Raw genomic sequence first — 13950 nt, 5'->3', positions numbered from 1 at the left:
TGGGGTAGGTGTGCAGATGGCAAGGGAGCAACTGGCTGCACTGAGGATCAGAGGGCATGGAACCCATGTGCTCTGGGTTTAAAATGGGAATGGGAATTCCTGCTTTGTGCCAGGGCAGGCAGCCTTCACCATCCTGCTCCCTCTGGATAGCACAATGGAGAAACCTGGTGTAAATGTTTCAGTGTAAATATTTCAGTGTAAACCACTGTAAATATTTCAGTCTCCTGGCTCCAGGGAATACAAATCTACACTTGTGCCTGGCTGGCACTGCTGTCTGCTGAACCACGTACAGCAAATCTGCCTCTTGTTTCCAGGCTTTTTTTTTCCTGGGGTGGATTTTTGGGGTGTTTCTTAGCTCTTCTGCCACCATGGGGAGCTGGGAACAGCCAGGTCAACCTCATCTGTCTGTCTGTACCCCAGTTGTCCTTGTTTGTCTTAAAAAGGCTAATTACAAACATGGAAATTCTGGGCTGTGGGGTAACATGATGGAAGTTCACCAGGGATATCCAGGGCATTGGTGCTCTCCCTCTAAAGTCTCTTTGGCTTTCCAGCAGGTTTTTCCAACCATTTTCCCAGCCCCTTCCAAGATAATGGGAGTTAATAAAACAGTAATCAATCTGAGTGCTGAATTTCAGCCCATGAGCATCTTCCTGGAGCAGATGTGGAGAGATTAAAAAAAAAAAAAAAGGATTAAGTATTCTGGGTAAACAAGGCAGTGCTGAACTATCCACATCTTCCACTGGAACCAGGAGAACCAGGCTCCTGCCAGCCCCAGATTCCCTCCGTGGCAGGATCCCATGCCCCTGGCTGTTTGTGCAGGTTGTTCAGGTATTCCCTGGATTCACACAGGGGAGGGAGGCATTTTTCCTGCCCAGTACTGCCCATACTCTAGGCCTGGTGAGGAGGAGGAGGAGGGCAGAGGTGGCTGGATTGGGAGCTGTCTCTGTGGACAGGACATGCCAATGCCCCTTTGGGTGTGGACAGACTTTGATACCTTTCTTTTGATAGGATTAAGTGCAGGATTAGGGCTGTATTGGCTGGCTCTGCTGCCTATAAGTGTAGCTTGGAGGACACAAAGCCTTTGAAAAAGAGTCTCCTGGCCGATTTAGTAGTTCAGTGTCCCTAATGGTGGAAGGACAGTGTTTCTGTTTTCCTGGGAGAAGCACATTTGGATGCTGAGGATGAGCATCCCCTAAGAGCAGCCCCAACAGCTTCTCTGGAGCCAAAGCTGGGCTGGGGTCTCCTGGCCCTGGTTCCCTGTCACTGTCCTCAGGGTGGGCAGATTTTTACTCCCACACCCCATTTCTGAGAGCATGTGGGGTGGCAGTTGTGGCACGGCTCCCTGGTGCTGAGTGCTGGCTCCCCAGAGAGGCTGTTACAGCAAAAGATGTCACACAGAGCCCTTGTTACCAAATCTTGGTTTGCCCCTCTTGGGAGAGCTTTCCTGTGTCTCTCCCACCGTGGGAGACATCCTTGGAGCAAACAGTCCCAGGGAGAAGGAACAACAAGGATTTCCAAGCCCCTAATTAAAAGGAGTAGTTGGTTTAAATAGCAGAATTCCCTCAGTGGCTTGCTGCTCAGCTTCCATGTAAAGCTGCTGAGATGCTGTTCTTGCCACTGCTAATGAGTGAGCAGGTCCCATGGGGGAGCCAGCCACAGGCGTGGGAGATTTGGGATGCCGTGGGGATTTTCCCCCTGCTCAGGGCTATTTTTCCTCCCCCTCTCTATTAATTTTCCCTCTCTCCCCCCTTCCTTGGCAGCCCCCTCCACTGTGCCCATCATGCACCAGGTGAGTGCCACCATGAGGAGCATCACGCTGTCCTGGCCCCAGCCTGAGCAGCCCAACGGGATCATCCTGGACTACGAGATCCGCTACTACGAGAAGCTGAGCCGCATCTGCACGCCCGACGTCGGCAGCACCGTGGGCTCCAGGCCAGCCCCGGTGAGCCCAGGGGAGCCTGTCCTGGGCTGGGCTGGGGGGCTGGGGGCTGGGGCAGGGGGCTGGGGCAGCATCCATGGGCTCTGAGACAGCCTCTGCTGGGAATGGTCACGTAGCACAGGCACCAGGTTGCCCGAGCTACCTTCAGAAGTTGGGAGTGGGTGGTGGCTGCAGATGCTAAATCACAGAATCAGAACCATAGAGCAGCTTGAGTTGGAAAGGACCTTAATGCTCTTCTAGTTCCAACCCCCTGCCATGGGGCACCTCTCACTAGAGCCTTGTCCAACCTGAGCCATTCCGTCCCCTTGGCAGTGTTTGTCCAGCACATCAGTGCCTGTGGCCGCCTTGATTCTGCTGTTCGCTAGGATGAGCAGGGACCTGAATCATGGGGATGGCATCAGGAGGAAGGGAGGAAATTGGAGAGGACCAGGGAAGGTTATGGAGGCTGTCCCTGCCCTGGATCACTGCCTACCCCGGTCCTGTCCCTGGCAGCTGTCCTGTCCTGCAGGGGACACCCCTGCGATGAACTGTGCCTGACCCAAGCTGTTCCTCCTGTGTCTCACCAGCTCTAATGAATTCCTCTAAGTATGAATAATTAGATGGCGTCACCAGTGGCCTCTCACCAGCAAAACACTGGGGAATGTGGTAAAAAATGAGAGTGGAGACACATGAGGTTTCCACCAAGGTGTATGCAAGGACCAGTACCAGCAGAGCAGGACTGCAGGGGTTGGGGATCTCAGCAAAGAGTTGCCCTTGAACCTGAATGAGCAGGGTCTCATAGGGCACGTTTCAGTTTGGGTTGAAGGAGGCCTTTAAGATCATCCAGTTCCAACCCCCATGCTGTGGGCAGGGACACCAGGTGGGTGTCCCTGTGGGATGTTTCTGAAATGCATGAGGATGTCAATCATTTGAAGAGGAGGAATCTGTTGTTCATAAATTATTTTGCTCTGGATGATCTTATTGTTTCCCTCTGCTACTCCATGCTCTGTGCTCTGGTGGGACAAGGGGCTGCCTGGGAGGCATGTGCTGCAGAGCCCCCCCAGTTCCTTGTGGGTCCTGTTTCATAAAATCATAGAATGTCCTGGGTTGAAGGGACCTTGAAGCTCATGTTGTTCCACCCTCTTCCATGGGCAGGGATACCTTTCACTATCCCAGGTTGCTCCAGGCCCTGTCCAACGTGGCTTTGGACACTTCCAGGGATGGTGTAGCCACAGCTTCTCTGGGCACCCTGTGCCAGGGCCTCCCTGTTCTCATAGGGGAGAATCTCTTCCGAATATCCGACCTAAATGTACTCTCTGTCAGTGGGAACTCATTCCCCCAACATGAAGTCATGTCCTGTCACTCCAGGCCCTTACAAATAGTCCATCCCTATCTTTCTTGTAACTCTCTTCAGGAACTGGAATGCCACAGTTAGGTCACCCCAAAGCTTCTCCAGGCTGAACAATCCCAATTCTCCCAGCCTTTCCCGTGGGCTCCTCTGTGTCAGGGACACTCCCGAAGCAGAACCAGAGCCTCTCCCTTATCCCCTGCAGCCAGACCCCATCCCTGCCCTCAGCAGGCTCAGGGGGCTGCAGTCCCCTGTGCTGTCCCGCTGAGCGTGGCTGTCTCTGCAGGACCACAACGAGTACAACTCGTCCATGGCGCGCAGCCAGACCAACACGGCGCGGCTGGAGGGGCTGCGGCCCGGCATGGTGTACGTGGTGCAGGTGCGTGCCCGCACCGTGGCCGGCTACGGCAAGTACAGCGGCAAGATGTGCTTCCAGACCCTCACCGACGGTGAGTCCGGCCCGGGGTGGCTCCAGCTCCGTGCTCTGATGGCATTCAGGGAGCCATCTGTGCCATCTGTGGCGTGTCGCGTTAGATGGCAGCGAGAGCGTCCTGGTTTGGAGGGCAGGTGTCTGCCAGTAAAGGCATCTCCATTGGAAACGGAGAATGTAAACCCCCTCCTTCCAAATTATTATAATTCTGAAATTAAGGGGCTCTCAGGCAAAGAGATGGGAATTAGGAATAACAGTTCTTTACTAGGTAAAGTAAAATAGAAATACAGTATTACAAAGAACAATCCCAACACTGACAGAGTCAGAATCCAAGCTGACACCCGTCAGTCAGTCAGGGTGTTGGTACAGTCCCATTCAATGATGGCTGCATCCTCCTGCAGTGGCAGATGTGGTTCAGCTGGAGCAGTGCTCCTGGAGAAGGTGCAGTTTTCCTCTGGAGGTCCAGGGATGATGTGGAAAGGTCCAGTTTTCCTCTGGAACCCAGTGGAAAGAAAATAACTTGCTGTTCAAAATCTCAGTTTTTATCTATGCAGGAAAGGCTTGGCTCCTCCCCCTGGCTGGAGCATCTCCCAGTGGGATGATGGAATTTTATCAGTCATGAAGTGGAACTGAATGTCCCATTAGCAGATGATATCTTCCTGGAGGGAAGGATGGGTTGTGGAAAAGAAAAAGATGATTGCCCCAGCTGGTTTAAAGATGGCCCATTAGCAGATAATATGTGCCATGGAGATAAGGAATCACTACCCCACCCAGTTTTAACAGGTGGTGACAGAATACACATTTCTGGCCACATCAACCCAACATGGGGAGGAGTGATCTGCTATCAATCTCCCAGCTCCACGTTTTCCCCTCTATTTGTTTCTTTTTCTGCTGCCTTGAGCTGTGGGGACAGAAGCTCCTGGCACCAGCATGGTGTGATGGGGTGGGAGGAGGGTTGTAGACCCTTGGAGGAAGGACTCTGGGATACTTGGAGCCCATCTGAGCCATCAGGACAAAGCTGGGGTAGTCAGACCCATCTGAAAGGTGATTCCCCATGCCAAAGGGATGTGTTTGGGCCAGCTCATGGCTTCTTCTGGCCCCAGCCCTTCCCTGCACCCACAAACACTGGCTTCCTTTAGAAACTACTGACTCATGGGAGTGTTTTCCATTAATCCCAGCTTCAGGATTTATCCAGAAGTTGGTGAGTGAGGCAGGTCCTCCTACCCCTGGGGCAGCTGAGAACATGTTCCCTGTTGCTGCTGGCACAGTATCTTCCCTGCTTAGGTGACATCCATGGCTCCCAGCCTCACTGCCTGTCTTTCCTAAAGCTTTTCTTCTTTCCTAAAGCATTTCTTCCCTAAAACAGGTCACCCCATGCTTGTGTTCATATTGAGTGCCAGCTGGGGTGGGAGGAGGAAAACCATGCTGGGTGACCAAAGGGAAGGAAATGGTAATAAACCCCCCTCCAATGCCTCAAATATTCAGGATTAGAGAAGCGAGAAGAAAAATCCTGCCTCAAATAAGCAATTAATTGAAATTTAATAAGAATGGATTGTGTAGCTTATTAAATAATAATTGATTGTTAGATGAGAATTTCTCAGGATTTAAGCAGCATGCAAGAGATAAATCTAGTTGCCAGTAATTAACTGCAGAGTAGAAAATACTGATAAAATGGTGCTAAATGCTTTCTTTTGGATGAGTTTTATTTTAACCCTTGCATGTGGCTGGCCTGTGGCACAGCCTTGCAGACCTTGATGGGGTGATCAAAGAGAGGGATATTTCTGGAATGCTGCAGAAGCCTCAGGAATGTGGGATGTGCTGGATACTGCCTGTTGAGAGTACCCACACCACTGATGGGGCAGGGAAAAATGGGGGAGTAGCTTTTTGGGGATTCCCCCAGGCATATCCAGTCCTCCCAGTGCCACCCTGGCTTTCACCCCAGCCTTCTGCTGAAGGATGCAGGGGATGGCTGAGCAGACAAAAGAAGTTCTGAGGGATGCTTGGTGGGAAAGAGGTGCTGTGGGTGCCATGGCTCTGCAAAAGGACCTGTCCCATGTTGAGATATTAAAACCTACAAGCAGACTTCTGGCCAGGGTTCCCAGGTTCTCCTGAGCCTCACTCCCCAAGTTCACCATTGTTTGGTGGACTCTCTGATGTCTCATAAGTCTTGGCATAGCATTCTCTGGTTGTCTTGGTTATTAATGGTGTTTTCCTCCTCACTTTTGCTACAGCTTGTAGGAATTTTGTGTCTCTGAGGTCCCATGTTAAAATTGGTTAAAGTGGCCAACAGGTTTAAGTCATAGATCCTCAAAAAGGTTTGGGTTGGAAGAGACTCTAAAGCTCATCTCATTCCACCCCCCTGCCATGTGCAGAGAGCTTCTGGTAGATCAGGTTGCTCAATAAATGAATTTATTGAAGGAAGGGAAATACCAAAGCCATATGCAAAGCCACCTTGTGAACCTCATCACTTTGGGAAACTGGGCCCATGCACTTTGATCTGATGTTATTTCCAGGAAATTCTCTCCCTTGTCTTTAAGCCAAAGGTGTGTGAGCCAAGCATGACAGTCCTGCCCAGTGCAACGTGGCAGTGGCTCATCCCCTGCCTGGAACCCCTTGTCCCACCACCCTGGGAGCAGCCCCCGTGGAGCCAGAGGGGATCACTCACCCCATGAGTGTGCCAGGGAGGGCTGACCCCGTGCCTGTTGTCCCGCAGACGATTACAAGTCGGAGCTGAGGGAGCAGCTGCCGCTGATCGCGGGCTCCGCGGCGGCCGGCGTGGTGTTCATCGTCTCCCTGGTGGCCATTTCCATCGTCTGCAGCAGGTGGGTCCTGTGGGGCCACTGCCCCTGGAAGGTGGTGAGGTGCAGATTAGGGTAGGAGGGGTGGGGTGGCCAGAGGGAGCAGCAGGATGCCACTGCTGGTGGGGTGTTGCTGGGAGCGGTCTGGGGCCCCCAGCAGGTGCTGATCCCTGAAGGCTGCCTGTTGTGTCCCTGTTCTCCCAGGAAGCGTGCCTACAGCAAGGAGGCTGTGTACAGTGACAAGCTGCAGCACTACAGCACCGGCAGAGGTGAGCAGGGAGAGTGGGAAAAGCAGGCAGGAGACTCTCCCAAACCTGCATCCAGCACGTGCCCTCTGCTCCCCTTCCAAGGGGTCTTGGGGTGGTGGGAGCCCCCATGGCAGATGGACAGGACCATAGGGTGGGAGTGGAGATGTCCACGTGTCTGTCATGTGTGGGGCATGCTGCAGTGGTGCAGCACTGTGGGTGGGAAGAGTACAAGGAGGGATTTGGGGAATGATGATGGATTTGGGGGCGTGTCGGAGGCAGAAGGGGGATACAGGGGACAAGGGATGGGGAGAGGATGCTGTGAAGGCTCCCAAAGGAGGGAAGAAGGGAGAGAGGTGGTGTTCAGAGGAAGGGTGTCTGATGTCCTGACCAGGCTCTGCCTGGGGCTGGATTGATGCTGAGCTGTTAGAGGGATTGTGGATTTTGGGAGCATGGATGTGGGTGCTGGTGGCTGGCATTGCTGCTGTCCTGCCTGTGTAGCTGATGCTTGCCCTGTACCTTGCTCTGGGAAGGAAGGATGTGCAGCCAGTGACTGGGAATGTCAAACTGGCTATGGGCTGCTGATCCCTCTGGCAAACAATCAGGAGAGCCTGAGCTTTTCCAGGAGACCTCTGCAGTTGGTGGAGCTGTGCACCAGAATTAATTCCAGGTGTATTTGTGTGTAACGTCTGCTGTGGTGCCCCACCAGCAGCCAGCACTGCAAATGAAAATAAAGCAGCAAAGCAGCAGCTTTGGGGAGCAGGATTTTCCTGGTGTTCACAGGTTCCATGCCCCATCCCTGCAGGATGTAAATCCCATTTACACTCTCCTAGAGATGCTTCCCAGGTGCAGTTTGCTTGTGGGAAGAATCATCTTGGTCTTGAGTGCCTCCCTGGGGGAAGGAGGTGTGGGATGCAGGGATGGAGGAAGGATGGGCAGGGAGCAGTATGGGTGAGCACAGGGGAGGAATGGGGATGGAGCAGTCGAACAGGAGGGCTGGAGAGGCTAAGGAGGGATTTGAGATAAGCAGGAGAGCCCAGCCAAGACAGCAAAGCACACTGGATCTCTTTAGACCCTCTTGGCATCACACTGATCCCTCCCATTGTGGTGGCAGCACTGTGGGGGGCCCTGAACCTCCTGGCAAACAATAAACTGTTTTCCAAACATCACTGGGTGATGACAGGTCTGTGCTTTTCCTCCCTCTTTTCTCCACGTTTCTGCACTGTGGGGGGCAGGGCAAGATGAATTTGATGCCTGAAGGATAAACTCACATCAGGCTGCAGGCAGGATGATTTTTCACATTTTCTCCCTGTTTTGAAGCATTCCCTACTACACATGCATCCCTAGCTGGCCCCGAGCACCCCAAAATCCATGATGCTCAACCTGGATAGGGAAGCAATGAATCATGTGCCTGTCCTGGGTTTCTAAACCGGGGGGGCTGTATGACTGGTGTCAGAAATCTGGGGTGCCAGCAGTACCCTGTCAAGGTTAGTGAGCCTCTGGGCTCTCTGTCAGTGCAGAGGCTGGAGCAAAACAGGTGGGAAATTTGTGGTGAGCAACTAATGGAGTAATGAGAGCATCCTCTGGAACAAATCACCGTGTGTTCAGTGGCACAGCTATTACAGCCTCCCAGCACAGCTCTGCCATCCTTCCAGCAGCCCCCTGGGATCACCTGCTGCTGGCAGAGTGCTCCAGGTGGGTTTTGGGGTGAGATGGGGTCTCTTGGGGTGTAGTTTTCTGTGGTTTATTCCTTCCATTGCTTCACTGGGTGCTTTGGTATTGGGGAAACAGGAAAAACACCCCTGTTGAAGTGTTGAACACCCAGCAATTCAGCAGGAAGGGGTTTTCTCTGTCCCCACGGTATTTAATGCCAAGGAAACACGATGCCATAAGGAATTGGCTGCTGGAGTCAGGGTTGTGGTGCAGGGTGCTTCAACTTTTGAGGAGTGGTAGAAAATTTGCCCTTGTCTGCAGTAGTGAAAAATGGCCTAATGCAGTTTTCAGGATTCTTGGGATGATTTTAAGAGCACAAAGCTCTTTTGCAGGTGAGCTCACCACGGGTGCCTTTGGTGGTGTGCACCAGTACCTGGAATTTCACCCAGGTTTTGCTGGTGTGGGAATGATGAGCTGGGTGCTCATGTTGGCAGAGATGAGAAGTGGGTTTAGGTGCCCAGTCCCTCATTTGGATGGCATGAGGATGAGGGGGGAGCTCATCCTGGTGATTACTGAGCCGATGGACAGACCCTGGGCTCATCAGAGAGTGTTTGAAAACCAGCCTGTGTTGACAGGGGACAGGAACCTTGGGCATTGTTTTCTCCTCTATTTTTTCAATAGTTTGATCAGTGAGCTAGTCTCCATTATGATCCTGTAAATCCCTTTGTAATCCTGGCTGGAGCATCAGCTGCTCTTGTAAAAGAATTTATGGGGCAGTTAAAGTGTATGAGACAGAGCTATAAAGGGATTTATGAACTGGGAGATGCACAGATGGCTTCATTGCAGCCTCCCCTGCCTCTGAGGTGCAGAACTTCTGCCCCAAAGGCCCCTTTTGGGGGTGAGGATGCTCCTGCCTGGTCCTTCCTGAGTCCTCAGTGCCCCCCAAGTAGCTCTCCCCTGGTGGCTGTTTGGCACCAGCAGTGCCCACTGTGAGGCTTTCATGCTCCTCCTGAATTATTTTGCAGCTGGGAGCTGATTTAGGTTCCTGGTGCAGAGGTGATGCTGTGCTCCATGCATCCATCTGTATGCCAGCTCTGGGGACTCTGGGAAGCAGGGGTGTTATGGCCTTGGAAAGTCCTGAACAGTAACTGGGGGCTGTTAATCCCTAGAAGGGTGAGGTGCCTTGGGGAGGGGACCAGGCAGCAATGTCCCTCCTGAGATGACCTTGAGGGGCTGCTTTGCCATCCACAGTCCCCTTTTGGATGAGAAATGGCACAGGAAGCTGGCTGCCCCCTCTGCCCTCTCAGGGGACACCACAGCCTGTTGTAGGTCCCTTTTGGGTGGCAGTACAGCAGTGGTGTCCAGCTGAGCCCTGTGACCTCACTGTGCCTCACCACCTCCCCCCTTGGCAGCTCTGTCAGCCCCTGACATCCAAACATAACATCTGCAAACCCATTTGGGAAATCTGGGGGCAAGAGCCCTCTTCCTGCACATCCCTGCAGCATGGCCAGGTCATGTGTGTCCCAGTGTCCAGCCAAGCCCTATTTCACACATCCATGCAGGCTGTTGGTTATAATTGCTGCGCTCTGTCAATTTAGTAGCTGCCACAAAGCCATCAGAGGCCTTTTTGGGTAAATAAATATTTCTTCACTAACGCGTGGAGCCTCATAAAGCCTTCACTGCAAAGCCAGCACACTGTAGTTCAGGTCTGTAACTGCTCCCATTGCTGTGGAGGAGGAAGAGGAAGGGTCATGGTAGAGGAGAGGAGGGCAGAGAGGGAGAGGAGGAAGTGCAGGGGTGAGTTGGCTGAGTTGTTGCCCCAAAAGGGATGATAGAGGTCTGTGGAGGTGGTGTAGGTGAGGTCAGTGATAGCAGCTACTTGGAGAGTGTGAAGACAGAAGGGTCTCCAGTTCTTGGCCATGGTTCAACTGCTCTTGGTTTTCCAGGCTGCCCAGAGACTGTGGGGATCCACTGCACTTGGCAGTGTTCAAGGTCAGGTTGGATGGGGCTTGGAGCAAACTGGTTTAGTGGAAGGTGTCCCTGCTCATGGGGGATGGTATGGAATAAACTTTGAGCTCCTTCCAACTCAAACAATTCTATTAACTCTGTTTCTGTAATTCTCTCCCTCTTGCTGTTTTCCTGTTCTCCTGTAACCAGGGTCTCCAGGGATGAAGATCTACATCGACCCCTTCACCTACGAGGACCCCAACGAAGCCGTCCGGGAGTTCGCCAAGGAGATCGATGTGTCCTTTGTGAAGATTGAAGATGTCATTGGGGCAGGTGGGTCTCTCTGTGTCCTGCTGCCCATCCTTCCCTGCCCTCCCTGCTGCTCCTTTGTGGCTGTGCACCCACCTGGAGCAACTTTGTGAGGGAGCACACGTGGTCCTTCATCTGGAAGGCCTCAATGAAACCTTGAAACACCAGGCTTTCCTGGGTTTGTGATGGGTTAGGGTGGACATGAGGTTGTTTAATGCTCTCAGAGTTCCTCTGAGGTGTGAAAGGCTTCAGGAGTGTATTCACTGGCTGACCATGGGGCTTCTTGGGATTTTCCATGTGGTTTTTCCATGAGATAACAAGAAAAGCCCCATCTCACTGTAGTCTGTGCCATATTCCCCTACATATGTATATATATATACACATGCATGTGTGTGTGTGTGATCTGTGCTGTTCTCTTGCCTTTTTTAAATTACTGTGTCATACTCTTGGAAGAGAAAGTGAGAAGCTGGGGAGGGGAAGCTGTGAGGAAGCAATGAGTCAGTTTGTTTGGGATCAAGTTCAGCAATGTTTCACCTGCCCTTTGCTGCTCATCAAGGCAGAGTGGCTGCAAACATGGCTTAAATGTAATCCCTCCTCAGGCAAATTTTGCTTTGGTGAAGTGAAAGCTCTCCTGTGTTTTCTGTATTTTAAATCAGAGAGCAACCATGTAAACAGCCCAATTATTTCCCAGCCCAAGATAAGTGATGTGAAGAAAGGCAGCTGAGATTAACACCTCCAACACCTGATATTTGAGGTAGTCCTTAAATGTGGATCTACTTTGCCTGCAAATCCTCCTTGTGGGGGTTTGCACCAGCAGCTACAGCCTCTGGCTGTGTCAATAGTGGGCTCTGTCACCTTGGAGAAGGTTGCAGACCTAAACGTGTCTCCAGTAGCAGACAGTGACCCTTTTAAAGAGGACAGGTGGGCAGATTTGTAGAGGAGAGCATTGTTGAAGTGTGAATTGGCTGCCATTTCTCAGCTGGGCAAGGACCCCTTGCTCTTTGCAACGTTTAGTGTGGAGGAGGAGGAGAAGGAAGAGGAGAAGGTGTTGGCTCTGGTGTTGATTGATCAAAGGTTGACCAAGCTTGTGCTCTCAGGGGAGTTTGGCGAGGTGTACAAAGGGCGCCTGAAGCTGCCAGGCAAGCGGGAGATCTACGTGGCCATCAAGACGCTCAAGGCCGGCTACTCGGAGAAGCAGCGCCGGGATTTCCTGAGCGAGGCCAGCATCATGGGGCAGTTCGACCACCCCAACATCATTCGCCTCGAGGGCGTGGTCACCAAGAGCCGGCCCGTCATGATCATCACCGAGTTCATGGAGAACGGCGCCTTGGACTCCTTCCTGCGGGTGCGGCCACACTGGGACTGGGAGGAGGTGTTGGTGTCCTGTTTGTAAATCCTGTTTGCTTCATTTGGGAGCTGCCATTGTCCTGGTTTGAAGGGCAGATATCTGCCAATAAAGGCAGAAACTTCTCTTTGAAATGGAGAATGTAAACACCCTTCCTCCAAATTATTATTATAATTTTGAAATTAAGGGGCTCTCAGGCAAAGATAGGGGAATTAGGAATAACAGTTCTTTACTAGGAAAATTAAAATAGAAATGCAGTATTACAAAGAACAATCCCAACACTGGCAGAGTCAGAATCCAGGCTGACACCCCATCAGCCAGTCAGGGTGTTGGCAGCAGTCCCATTCAATGGTGGCTGCATCCTCCTGCAGTGGCAGATGTGGTTCAGCTGGAGCAGTGCTCCTGTAGAAGGTGCAGTTTTCCTCTGAAGGTCCAGAGATGATGTGGAACAGTCCAGTGTTCCTCTGGAATCCAGTGGAAAGAAGGTAACTTGGTGTCCAAAATCTCAGTTTTTATCTAGGCAGGAAAGGCTTGGCTGCTCCCCTGGCTGGAGCATCTCCCAGTGGGGTGATGTAATTTTATCAGTCATACAGTGGGACTTAATGTCCCAGCAGTAGATGATATCTTACTGGAGGGAGGATGGGTTGTAGAAAAGATAAAGATGATTGCCCCAGCTGGTTTAAAGATAGCCCATTAGCAGATAGTATGTGCAGTGGAGATGAGGAATCACTGCCCCACCCAGTTTTAACAGGTGGTGATAGAATACACATTTCTGGCCACATCAACCCAACACATTCATACATCTCCAAAATGTGTGTTTTGGGGTGCTTGCCTCTGCTGTAATCTGGCAGGGCAGCTGGAGTCCTCTGGGGAGGTGCAGCATCCTCCTGAGGTCAGGATGAGTGGCCCTGGTCCCACTGTGGGATCCCCATGCTCACCCCAGTACCTGCTTTTTCTGCTTGCAGCAAAACGATGGGCAGTTCACAGTGATCCAGCTGGTGGGAATGCTCAGAGGGATTGCTGCTGGGATGAAGTACCTGGCAGAGATGAATTATGTGCATCGAGATCTGGCTGCCAGGAACATCCTGGTCAACAGCAACCTGGTGTGCAAAGTGTCTGACTTTGGCCTCTCGCGCTACCTGCAGGACGATACGTCTGACCCCACCTACACCAGCTCCTTGGTAGGTACCTGCTGCAGGATGCTCTCCTGCCCAGCATTCCCTGTGCCTCTAAACCTGGGAGAAGGGTGCTGGATGTACAGTCTGGCTGGGTGGGAGTACCTCATGAGTGTTCCCACCTCATAGGTTCACGGTCCAGAGGTGCTAGCTGTGGTTTCCACAAATTATCCCCTTTTCTCTCCTTTCTCTTCCTCCTTTTTAGAAGTTTTCCACCTCCCTCCTCCCTAAGCACCTTTCTGCCTTCTGCAGTTTCCAGATAAGCTTCTTCCCTCTCCTCTGTGGAGGCAGGGTACAAAGAGGAGTGCCTGGAGAGATAGGAAGGGGAGGCAGGGGGATCTCAGCAACTCCTGGCAGCACAGCAATGGTGTTTTAACTCCCTTTCCCCCCAGACTCCAGGTCTGGTCTGCTTTTCCCTGCTGGAAACTTGTTCCAAGCATAAATTAAAGAGACAAGCCTAACGGGAGTTCTGCCATTCCCCAGCCATCCTTCTCCTCCTTAATTAACTCATTTGTAGGTAATGGCAGCTCTCTTCTCCCTCTGCTCCTCGCTATCCCAGGGGACCCCCGGCTCCCCAGCATGGCCACTGTCCTGCTTGGGAGCCCCTGAGTGGTGTTAAGGATGATCACAGGGGAAAGGGATGAGCAACTTGCTGGCCTCATCTGAGTTTCGGAGGGTGCCGGCACGGGGCTGCACCAGCTCCTGCCAAAGCAGTTCCTTGGGCTGCTGAGCTGTGCCCAGGTGCCAGGGCTGGCTCCAGCTGCCAAAATGGGAAAGACAGG

At 52.3% G+C, this 13950-nt stretch overlaps 1 protein-coding gene across 1 annotated transcript in view; it reads left to right on the top strand.

Annotated features, from left to right (window-relative positions):
• Positions 1-13950, top strand: part of EPHB1 (EPH receptor B1) — a 78229-nt gene that overhangs the window by 51155 nt on the left and 13124 nt on the right. Inside the window, exons 6-12 of the mRNA XM_056498937.1 lie at positions 1761-1942; positions 3553-3715; positions 6410-6518; positions 6699-6763; positions 10550-10672; positions 11746-11993; positions 12959-13174. Of these exons, the coding sequence (XP_056354912.1) occupies positions 1761-1942; positions 3553-3715; positions 6410-6518; positions 6699-6763; positions 10550-10672; positions 11746-11993; positions 12959-13174 (1106 nt within the window). The remainder of the gene's footprint in view (positions 1-1760; positions 1943-3552; positions 3716-6409; positions 6519-6698; positions 6764-10549; positions 10673-11745; positions 11994-12958; positions 13175-13950) is intronic.

Source organism: Oenanthe melanoleuca, chromosome 9 (assembly GCF_029582105.1).
Source record: "Oenanthe melanoleuca isolate GR-GAL-2019-014 chromosome 9, OMel1.0, whole genome shotgun sequence".
Lineage (NCBI taxonomy): Eukaryota > Metazoa > Chordata > Aves > Passeriformes > Muscicapidae > Oenanthe > Oenanthe melanoleuca.
Note: the sequence above shows the minus strand (reverse complement) of the source record. Positions and strands in the feature narration are given on the sequence as shown.